A 12474-nucleotide genomic window follows, 5' to 3' on the forward strand; every position below is an offset into this window, starting at 1 on the left:
AAATCAAATCCAGGCGACGTATCATTACAAAGTTTGAGCCCAAAATAACAATTTATGACAATTTTTGTCACTTTTCCACTGACATAAAGCAACAAAATTTAAAATCAATTAAAAAAAATCAAACACTTCGCATTCAAATAAAAACAAGAAAAAAAAGCACTTTTGTCGATTTAGGCTATGTGCGATTGATCCAAACTTGTCTGGCAGCCCTGCTTAAAAACTGACTAGGCTTGATTCAAGGCGATCTCTATAACAGGCCTGGACACCACGCGCCCCCAGTCAAAAACTGGAGGCGGATGGGATAAATACACATTTCCTCAATAAGACTACATATTTTGGAGTCAAGATATTTTCTGCTAAGGATGGGTCAATAGCAACTATTTGGGGGTGTTGCAGGTTGTTTATGACATCATAATGATATCATAGAAGATTATAATATTTTTTTAATTGACGCATTTATATAATATATACCTTGTAAGTCGTAAATGAATGTGCCTTGCTTGTTGGCAGCACAAGAAAAACAGAGAATATATATATAACACAAAACCTTGAAACTACTGTAACTCAGCTTATTGCATTCCACATAGAACAGGAACAACCAAATTTTTCAGTACACAAGCACCTATTAATTAATGCAACAAACTTCGCACCTCAAACACCCAACATAACATTGCTTAATGCTTATTAACACATACCGTACTTGATATGCAGTTTCAGCCTTTTACTAACTAAACTTGTATATACAGTATTTGACATACAATTCTCAAGGGAATCACTTAATACAGTAGGTTGTAACAATATTGTTTAATGTTTATATTATATATGTTGGCCTTGTTGGGTGTGATTGAGCAACGATTTATGATATGCATTCAATTGGGTCCACACATATTAGGGGGTTGCTGTGTTACCAAATACGAGGCCAACATTAGAAGTTATGTGTTTTTAGAATCATAAGTTTTCAGAATGAACAGTTTTTTAGTAGCGTACTTATGATTACTGCAACTTTAACAGTTTCTGATATGGTTCTTTGCATGACAATGGAGTCATTGCTTTGCATAACTTATTGCGCAAAATATTGGACAAAGTAGTACAGTACAATGAAATGAAGTCATAAATCACTTACATATACATACAGTATACTAAAAATTGTGCTAACTGACTTTTGGCAAACATTTAATTTTACAACCAAAAATAAGCTATAGCAAAAACCACACTACTGACAATCTGACATGTTGCATTGTTTGGTACATTTAAATCTCCCTGATTCAAGTATATACTGGGTATAAGAGCCAAATTTTTCATAGTAAAAGAAAGTTTCATCACTACAAATTTCCTCTATCTAAAGTGGTTTTTGAGTTATGGCGATTGGAGTAGGCAGAAATTTCGGAGTCGCGGTGGGGGGGGTAAACGGGGGGGCCATGAAATTAAAAATTATTTCCAGGTTATTTTTTTCCCAAATGGAACAGAATTAACTTAGGGACAGATCAAAATTCAAATAAAGGGAGCAAATGAAACACCCTAATATCCATTATCCAACTAAGTAAACAATGGCTTGCAATTCATCAAATGATAAATTCTTTTCTATATGATACTTGGTAATCCCTCAAACACTTCCACTTCTGATAAAACCATTCTGTATGAGCATAGATTGCAAACATGCCCTGCTGGTGCACATACAGAAGAAATGTCAATTCCCTGATGCAAAGCAAGCTTGGTCTTGCTTATTGACAGTTTTTTTCGGAGACCTGCTGAACATTTATAAAATGTTTTTCCCCCACAACCTTGCCAAATTATTTCTCAAGAGGATCTGTTGAAAACTCACTGAACATAACAAACTCATGATCTCCTGATAAAAGGCTTTAAGCTAGATCAACTAGAGTCTAGTTATTAGACCTAAGCAGGTATGATGAAAAGCTGAGCTTGTTAAACTAGACACTGTTGTACTTGTTTTCTTTGAACTCTACCCATACATTCAACTGAATTGGCCAGCTGTTAAAAACTTCAGCTGAATGTCATTGTCAGATCTTACAACATCTCTAATTGGATCCTTAAAGCGCCAATTAGCTCATAACCCTTTCACATTGACAATCTTCCAAAACTGAAGAAACATTTTTATGAACTTATTTTTGTGTTTTGTCAACCAAGGTTTATTTGAAATTGTTTCAAAATGTTTGAAAAAATACCTATTGACTTTGTTTTGATCACAGATTTGATCACCAATATGTAAACAGCACTGCTCAAGTTTATTGATAATAATGATGATTTGATCATATTGAAATTCTGCTGTTAAATGATTAACTGGTATCATTTTTAATAAGAATTTGGAACCGCCAAAAATACTGAACCATATAATAACTGCTAGAACAGTGGTTGCTAATTGTTTAGAATTATATTGAGCTTTCCAAATAATCTTTCTTCCGTGGCAAAACATACTAGGCTTGACATAGGCCTATATTTCGTTTATAAAAAGAAATAACGTAGCCTACTTGTTTCTGGCGACTTTGCAATGTATATATCTAAAATAGTTTTTAAGTTAAAACCTTGCATATTATTAACTTTTGATGCAATTCTAGTAAGAGCACTCTCTCTCTTCACTATTCTTGGGTAAGTGATACATTAAAATTTGTTTATTTCCATTGTAACCAGATCTGCATCCAGTAACACGTTCACTTTCTGCCCATTATCACTTATCACATTATTAGGGCTAGCGGTGTCTCTAAACTACGAAACATATATGTTATATACTTTCAAAAGCACACAAGTTGGACTAATTAGCTCAGATTCAATTTTAACTCATGTACTAAACATATCTAACACACTAGCCTGTTGGCTGGTGGCCTCTGCAGCTTTACTGCCAGGCTAATCTAGTTTCACACATAAAAACCTCAAATTCTCTGAAAAAAACTGCAGTGCCTAGTTTAAATTTATTGTTATTAAAGCATATTTAGCTTCCTGAATAACAATGCGGTCGCAAAAATCAAAAGCACTTTGTGTGATAACTAAAAACCTCGCTTGAACCATCCGCCTCCAGTTTTCGACTGGAGGCGCGCGGTGTCCAGGCCTGTTATAGAGATCGTCTTGGCTTGATTGCTGGCCAACGTTCGATTTTTATGTCAAAAACTAAGTAATTTATCATTAAAAACTCTTGCGCTGGTTTAATTAAATTGATTTATACTGATACAACACACACTAATACAGAAAAGTTTAAAAAACAACTGAATTTAAAACAAAAAATTTTAGGACAAACTTTGAACGGATTTGATAATGGGCAGCAAACAAGATGTTACACAATAGAATGTAAAACAATTAATCCACATGGCTTACTAATCATTGTTTGATCAATTTTCTACCGTACTGTACTTTAATTGCTTCACTGGATAATAATTTACTTTCCTCATCCCTATTCTTTCAGAGCTGAGGCTGGCGAGTCAATTGCTTGTTTGCTACATGCGGCAACCGCAGACTTGGATTCTTGACATGGGTTTCTTTGAATTGTTCTGTCTTTGCGAATTCTTTATCAATTTCGAATATTTTTGGACTGAAATGACCACAATTAAATTCCTTTCTTAATTTGTCTAAAATTACCTATTCTCCAGGCCTAAGTTTTTCTTTAATCCAATTTATATATTTAGACCTGGAGAGCAAAATCTTTGCTGCTTACTTTGTAAAAGCGCGGGAAAAGAGAACCGAAATAAGAACCGAAAAGGAATATTAGGCGTAGCCTACAGGCATGGCCGGATTAAGGTTTTGATGGACCTGGGGCTATGTGGTACTCTGAGGCCTATATTTCATTCCCTTCATTGTACCAATCACAATTAAAATAAAATAGCAAAAATTATACCCGAAGTACAGTATTTAGGCTACTTATTAAACACATTCAAATGACACGTTTTCTGGATTTAGACAAAGCAAAGCTGTAACATTATCGGTGACTATTTTTTCCAAAATTTTGTTTTCAATGCAGAGTAGAGCTAAGGAATGCAATCTTTTCTGGCCCATGGATGAACGCAGTTGATTCTTTACTCTTTTAAGCACTGAAAATGAGCGCTCGCCTGAAAAATCTTAAATCATCAGACAAAGATATATTCTTAGTACAACAGATACGTCAGGAAATGCATACATCAACTCATTTTTATTGATGAATCCAAACATTTGAGTTTTTTGCTGCATTCGCTGCTAAAATGGTGTTGTTTTAGCAGTGCATAAAGATGAATCATTTCTTTAGGCAGCGATCTAGATCATCTGGATAATAGTGAAGCAATGTTTTAGCACTCTCTTCAACTTTACAGTTAGACATGGTGTTTAATTCCGCCAGAAACAAAAATCTTATTTGAAGACGATCGTATGCTGCAATTCGAGATTTCATACACAAAATAATTTGATCAATGTTTGGTAAATATGAGTCTACTTTGAATCTGCTCGATAGATCAAGTGATGTGTCTTTAGATCCACCTTCGCTATCCAAGCATACTTTTCTTCTCTTCTTTCTTAAAATTTTTTCAATCTAATGATGACAACCCTTTTCTTGAATTCTTGAATTGGGATCTTAATGTATGAACAAAGTCATGTAGACCCTGAAGCAAATTTGTTGCCTTATTCAAAGTAATTTTGCTATCCTGCAGCGCCCGACTGGTTTTATGAAACCGTTCCATTATGCACGACCATAACTCAATTAAAATAACGGTTTCAAGCTTTTCCATCGATATAAGTAGGTCTACATTATTTTGTGAGTGAGATGTCGTATTTATTTTGTAAGTGACGTTGATCTAACGTTTTTTTGAATATAAGTCTTTTCTCAATGGTTAGTAATATTTTTCTTTAATTGTTTTAAGGCCCTGAGAATGTCATTGGTACCGGGTCAAAAATTATTTCCGTTTGTACCGTTTGTTTGTATGCCACCTGCATAAGATAATTTTTCTTTGTTGCTGCCCTTGTACTATTTTGAGTTGCGCAGTCTTGCTTTAACAAAAAGAGATATTTAAAGTAGGCTATCGGGTCCAAATTATCTTCTCAACAACGCTGGATTCTTAGTGACCAGAGCTTGATTTTAGAAGACAAGTTACTCAGTATTTGCTGAACGTTTAAGAACACCGTGCAACAGCAATTGAGTAGCTTCGTGTGACACTACAAAATAACGATTTTGCGTTGTAGAGCAGGCTAGGTCTCGCGCGCCTTTGGATATTATCTGACGCCTCCTGGAGAGGTGTGCCCCTGGTTTACACAGTTAGCATTCGTTCTATGTTTTTCGTATTTTATTCTTTCGATCCTGATAATAAGCTTGTCAGTTGCTTTTAGTAGGTTGTTATCGGTGGGCCTATTTTTTTGTTGGTCCTGGGGCTGCAGCCCCGTCAGCCCCCGCCTTAATCCGGCCCTGCCTACAGGCTAAAAATCTTGTTACTAGCGAAAGTTTAGTTTATTTTCCAAGACTTAGATTAACATATTAATGTAAACAAGTTTTTAACAAACTAAATTTATAGGGGGGAATTTAGATTTGAATATCGGCTAAAAGCGTCCAACGGATAAAAAAGGTTGGGAACCAGGGGCGCCGGAACGATTTTTGACTGGGGGGGCAAGATTACGAAAAAAGGGCACTTTTGTTTACTAAAAGGCCAATTTTTTTTCAAGTTTTAAGATAAGATATAGCGATAATGCTAATCTATCAGCTCACTATGTGTTGAGTAATGATGGCATACAAGTATCCGGTATGCAAAGAAGGGCATCATGCTATGTTATAATAGGCTTGCCATACGTCCCGGTTTAGCCGGGACAGTCCCGATTTTAAGACCTTGCCCGTTGTCTCGCCCTGTTAACCAATTTGTTCCGGAGTTTTCAATTTGAGATTTGCAAAAAAAAATTCTTGAGCTAGTCATCACAATTCTTTCTCAAGTAGGTCTGCGGAAAATATCAACAAAATGTTTCAGAAGCAAATGATCAACATCGACTTCTTTTTCGATGAGCACGTTTTGGTAAAGAAATAGATGTCTAAGAGTGAGAGGAAAGAATCATGGCAAAATGCAACGACATCTCTTGAACAAAAGTAAACTTTTAACAAAAACATAACCATTCCAAACTTTCAAAACCTTGTCGAGTTTGCGTTTTGTTTGCCTGGGACATCAGCACCAGTTGAACAATTTTTTCAATTATGAACAATATGTGGTCTGATGACAGAGGCCAAATGCTAGAACAGAATGTCAAAGCTCTCCTCACTTGCAAAATTAATGTTGATTTGACATGCAGTGAATTTTATGAAAAGATAAAATCTAACACTGTAGCTTACTTTCGAAAAAGGTACTTAGCACAGAAAAATATTATTAGGCCTGATTCATGTGCTCATAAATATTGTTAAGTTCCCTTGCTTTCGTTGGAGAAATAGGCTTAAATATATTGGTAATTTTCCCATATTAAATAATTATAGTTGCATTAAATTATTTTGTATTAGGCCTACATTAAGATTATTTGCAGTTTTATATGCGTCCCGGATTTGCATTTCTAAAAAACGACAAGCCTATGTTATAATGATGTAACCTACTGTCAAGCCTTAAAGCAGCCTGCGGCCATGGCCGCTAAGTAGTGCTTGAATGACCGCCGGTGCTACCTCCTCAATCTGGCAAGTTTGGCCGCCAGTCTCTTCTAGCCAATTATTTAATTTCGCAATAGAATGATCGTGGATTAACTGTCGAAAATATGTAGTGTCAAAGAGTGACGCAAAATTAGATCAGCGCGTCATAATCGCCACTGTTGCATTAATTGTGCGGGAATATTTGTTATTGTAGGAATATATCCATCTGCAATCAGCCGATCAACAGCGCTGTAAGTCTTGTTTGTAATTCCCGATGTATATTTGAATAAAGTCTTAATCGAAAGTGCTAATTTACATCGGCTGGCAATATTGTCGTTTTTATGTCGAATCGATGTTGTCGGACATTGAATCGTTGTTAAAAAGGAAAACTAGGTTAGTTGACATCCGAGGGGAAAACATTTTATCATCCTATTTTGCAAAAATTATGCTTCTTTTAGTAATGTCCTTCACATCATTGAAATACTTATTTTATTACCTTGCCGTCATCGTCAACACAAGTCGAACGTTGCTTCTCGTTGCTAAAAAGAATTCTAGATGAGTGGCGAACTTCTTTAAAATCAGTCACATTGAAGACACTCGTGCGAGTGTCGTTAGATGGTCCCGCAGTACTGGATTACAATCCCGATGAAGCAGTTATTGCGTGGTGCAACGATTCTATTGTAGGACGTCGCCCAGGCCCAGACTTCAACAACGCTAAGTGATGATTTTAGCATTGTTGCTAGTTTAATTCTATTTACTTGTGCTATCGTTATTTTGTATTTTGGCCTCCAAGCACGCAGATTTGGCCGCCGAAAAGGAGCTCCCGGTAGGCCACGATGGCTGCCGAAAAAACAACGAATTTTAAGGCGAAAAGCAGAAATTGTTATATTGCAGAATGTGCAGTAGCTTACATGACTTTAAAACGGCACCATTGCCCCCCCTGCCCCCCCGCTTCTGGAGCCCCTGTTGGGAACCACTGCATTAGGTCGACAACAGATAGCTGGACGTTATAAAAGGGATGCTGCTACAGAGTCAGCTGCTCCCATTATTCTTGGCATGCCATTCGGCTAAATGTCTTGCCGAGATACAGCCGCGTGCTCTGTAGCGGTGTTGAACCGATCGAAACCGACGTAACCTACTTTTGAGCGTCGTGTAAACTTTCTCACCATTCGGCCACGCAGTCGATGTGGTCATGTTAAAATTTTGTGATGACTGATGACCTTTCTTGAACAGTTTATATTATAGACAGTTGCCTGGTTTCAATTTCTAGCTATAGGCTACAAACCAAAACTTTGACAACACAGTTTCATGCATCAATGCCCAAGAAGAGTGCTCAGACCAATCGCAATGCAAAGAAGAGGAAATTTAAGTAATTAACATTAGCCTATGTTATTAAAAAAAATTCACTCTGGTTTACTCTACAATAAATTTTACAGAAATCCCTTAGTAAAATAGGATTTTATTTCAGTGTAAAAGTAGGTTATAAGCTATATTTTTTGCTAACTTAGACTACTATCAATTTCAATTTTTAATGAGACTATTTTTAAATAATAACTTTTTTAATTTAATTTTAGGGTAAAACAAGTTGTAAATGCTACTTTGTTAGACTGCTTTGTAGCATTGATTCACTTTATTTAAGTAAATTTTTTGAGTGTTTGATTGATAAACACCCTATTAGAACGGAAATAGGCTAAATTTAAGCAAGTGAGAAAAATGGACTCGTACTGTTTAATGTCTAGGTATGTTGCATTTCCCCTTTCACAATTGAACTTGCACTGAAGTGAACTCTTTGCTTCAGTGCTCACGTAGTTATGGCAACGCAAAGTGCTGACTGCAGAGCATGACACAAAGTGTGAAAATTATTAAAAATTAACTTCATTTTTTAATTAGTTAAACTTGCAATTATTTTGCGCTCAGCCTAGACATGTTTGACTAGACAGCTCAGCATGAAAACATAGGGTATATTTTTATTGTGATTTGTCCTTGACTTCTCGATAAAAATTTACGAGCAAGGTTGCCTGTACGTACTGTACCGGTATGATACCTTAGAAAAACAAAAAATGCCCATTTCTCTTCTATGACGAACAGAAGGTTGTGTACAAAAGTGTAGCCTACTGTTCACACGACTTACTCCGGCTATTCATTTGTTTAAAATAGAGCATTTTGGATAGATATATACCGTACTTTTTGGATGTGCACAAGAAGTTCGTTTCTGGGTGAATAAGCTTTTTAGGCTACCTGTACAGTAACTTTTAACTTACAAAGTTTTATTTTTAGAAGCATTTATCTACTTTAAACTTTTTGACGTTACAAGTCAGTTGCTTGCTATCGTAAATAATCACAATGAGTCGACTTAACATGGATACCCTTAGACAAAATTTTTGGAAAGAACTCATAGACAAAGAAACGTATGTTCGACTTTGCTGGACCAGAAAATACCAAAACGAAATTCGGGAAAAGAATTCAAGAACCAGCGAGGAAAAAGAAGCCGCTCGAATTGCTCGGGTAGAAAAGTTCGATGGAATGGTACCTAAGCTTCCTCCTGGCACTCGTGTTTTACCCGTCATTTCCTATCCCAAGAGGCCCAAGCCATTCAGTGAAGCGATAGCCACGAGCACACCACACCGGGAGTCAAGAGGAGTCCTTACAGAAATGAGACCTGTTTCTCCAGGTTTGCAGTGTTATTGCCATTGTAGCGTACTGTATTTAAATTTAGTTTTTTTTTGTTGCAAACATCCGTCCACAGATGTAAATTTAACATTTTTACATAGCCTAATCTTAGCTCAGACTACATCACGTGATAGCGTATTCGTTATACGCTACAGTGGCCTGGGTAGCCTAAATGAAAAACACCATGTTTAACCAAATACTTCAAAACAAAGCATGAAAAAGATGGTTTATTTTTATTGTATAGCTTAGCCTGGGCCGTATAGCTGTCCAAAAGTCATATCACTCCAAAAGTTACCAAGGTTTCTAATGTTTTATTTAATCGTGTTTTGTGAAGAAAGGGGCGTTCTTCCCGGCTATCAGCACAAGGCTGAGCACTCACTGGTTCAGGGGTTCTTAACCGGGGGTAAATTTACCCCCTGGGGGTAAATTTCACCTACCGAGGGGGTAAATTTACTGAATCATAAATTAAAGCAAACTTCATTTTTTCAGTTATTAAAAAACTGGTAGTGTTGCACTCGATTATGATTCAAATTTATGCTTAATGTAAGTTTTTGTCTTTTCTCTCCACGCAAGTATATAGACTGCCAGTTTCATTTCAGCAGCCGTCGTCGTCGTCGTCGGATAGACCCTCGGCCCCAGAAGCTCAGACGACGACGACGACGATTTCAGCAGCAAAAGAAAAAAACTTAAACATTCTTGTGTGCTTTTATCATAGTTATTTAGGACATTTGAGTAGACAGTATTTTTCAAAGACCCCGTCAAAAACAATCGTGTCTTCGGCCAGCGCAAATAAACAGCTTGTTTTTGATATTTGCAAAGATAAATCTAGACAAAAAAGATGTTTTGCATTTCTTCGCATGGTTGACTGGACACGATGACATCACAAGGGGCCACCAAAACGATGGGGGTAAATTTTACTTTTTTCTTTCGGCAAGGGGTAAACAAGACAAAAAGGTTAAGAACCCCTGCACTAGTTGAATGCGAATGCAAGTTGCAACACTGACATCATAATTATGCACCGTAGTCCGTAGGCATGACGTAGGCCTACTACATTGAAACCGAGACAACCCACAACGAGATTGTTAAAACTGGGGGGCAGGTAGTGACGCCATAGTACCATTGTCTTCAATTGAACCGGCATTAAACGTACGTTAACATTTTAATCGTAACAACTCGATTAATCTTTTTCTCACTGATTCTTTCGCGATGGCAATGAAGGTGAGACGATCGGAAGTCATTGCTGAGCGTAGCCGGGTGTTGACCCTCTTCATGCATGAAAAAGACCTTTCAGCCTCAACTGTTGTTGCTGGCAAGGCCAGTGTGCCACATGACATCAACCTTGAAAATTGCGGTGGATCAGCCATTCTGGGTCTGGCTAATGGCGTTCACAAACGACGGTGTCTTTGGAATCGGGAATGCCATCGCTTGGGATAGCGCCAAGCCATCTATCATGTTCCGGTTGGCGTTTAGGCAGTCTAACAGTGTAACTTTGCTTTCTTCACTATAATTTCCATTGAAATTAAAAACACAGCATTTCTGTTTATAAGAGTTGGCCTACTAATATATCACAAACAATGCTTCACAAAGTAAAACAAATCAAATATACAGTAGACGTAATAGGACCAGTGGCGTAGCAACGCAATATACTGCCCTTTGATTTTTGCTCGAAATGCCGCTCTCCCTTGACATCGTCGTAAAAGCTGATTAAAATTCCACATAACAGAAGAATTAAAGCAGTGTTTGTTTAATTTTATTGAAAATTCAAAATAAAACCACTTCTTACTCAGACAGCTGAAAGATTCTTTTTCTTTATTTTTTTTCATTATAGTTAGCCTACTCTAATCGCTGACTTGAATGGCCCTTCTTTAGTCTGAAACCTTTCGGTCCCTAATTTGATCATCTCAACTCTCGTAAAGTTGTAACTCCTGGACTGCTTGCCTTAAAAATGTTTGAAATACTTTAAAGTTTGGTTCGGGCTGAGTTATACGTTTCGTAAAATCGTCGTTTTCATTCCATCTATAGCTTAATAGGCAACAATAGCGTTGACAGGAGGCAGCCAACTTTTGGACACTGGATGATTTTAGGGAGCGGGAACATTTCTAAAGGGACCAAGAAGTTAAATACGAAACCCAGTATCTTTTTTTGCTATAGTGCAGGAATTGTTAATCAGGGGTGCATGCACCACTAAAGGGTGCATGCGTACAAGGGTGCAGTGGCGTACAGTGATTATGTTTCCGTGTGTTGTTTTTGCTTTTTTTGAGCGGAGAGTAGCCAAGTGACTGATTTATTTTCTGGTAGTTATAGATTTCTAAAACATACGAGCTTATTTGTTTTAGATGTGAGAAATCAATTGTTCCATGGATTCACAAAAGAAGGTAAAGGTCGGTACAAATATTTGCGTACTCGCACACTTAAAAAGCCGGAAGAAAAGTTTGGATATCCTCTCGTCAGCTCATGGGAATACGGCTGGAAGTTAAATGATGTAGGCCTGGATTTTAGTGCTCCAGCTTTTGGTCGATCTCGTATAGTTCGAGACACTTTTTTTAGAAAAAATGGAATTTTGTATGGCACCGTGTCCGATTAAAAAGTTGTATAGCCTATACGTGAAACGCACTTGTGACTTGCTAAATTATCCTATGAAAAGAAATTGCTACTTGAGTCTCACTCTTGTGTGTGGGCTACATCCAGTGACGTAGCTACAAAGAAAAATTGAGGGAAGCAAACGCAATTGTTGGGGGACAAACGTCATTCAACATGAATTACAAAGTTATTAAAATTAATAGTTAAAACATAATTTTTGGAGAGCAAGATAAAGTTTGGGAGCGTGATTGTCCTCCGTGGTTACGTCTCTGGTTACATTTGCAGTTATATATAGCCTACTTGTTAACTTATTGTGGAATATGCAATACATGCCATCGCTCCCGTAGCGTACTTGTTGAAATAAAAGAATTGCGTTGAACTGCAATAAAACAAACTTTTATTGTCAAGTTTCTGCAGAAAAGTTGATATATTTTTCATTAATCTGACAGTTATGAAAGCTAAAATGTTGATCTAGTTTTTACTTAGCCTACTGGCAGAGAAAGCGTTGCCGAACGAAATTGGTAGACGTAAACAAAAATACCGTTGTCGGGTTAAAGTTACAGAAGGAAAATCGTTACCTACATTTCCATTGTCCACTAGTAAATAGGTCTATTTATCCTCAGGGGGATCACTAGCTTGCTGACTAGACCAAAATTTGGATTTTG

At 37.0% G+C, this 12474-nt stretch overlaps 1 protein-coding gene across 1 annotated transcript; it reads left to right on the top strand.

Moving 5' to 3' along the window:
• The first annotated feature begins 8766 nt into the window (after positions 1-8766).
• LOC145778600 (protein SPMIP1-like) lies at positions 8767-12203 on the top strand. The gene is made up of 2 exons (XM_082590124.1): positions 8767-9230; positions 11566-12203. The coding sequence occupies exons 1-2, from the start codon at positions 8903-8905 to the stop codon at positions 11811-11813; spliced, it is 576 nt and encodes a 191-aa protein (XP_082446250.1). The 5' UTR covers positions 8767-8902; the 3' UTR covers positions 11814-12203.
• Positions 12204-12474: the final 271 nt, after the last annotated feature.

This window comes from Aplidium turbinatum, chromosome 10 (assembly GCF_918807975.1).
Source record: "Aplidium turbinatum chromosome 10, kaAplTurb1.1, whole genome shotgun sequence".
Taxonomy (NCBI): domain Eukaryota; kingdom Metazoa; phylum Chordata; class Ascidiacea; order Aplousobranchia; family Polyclinidae; genus Aplidium; species Aplidium turbinatum.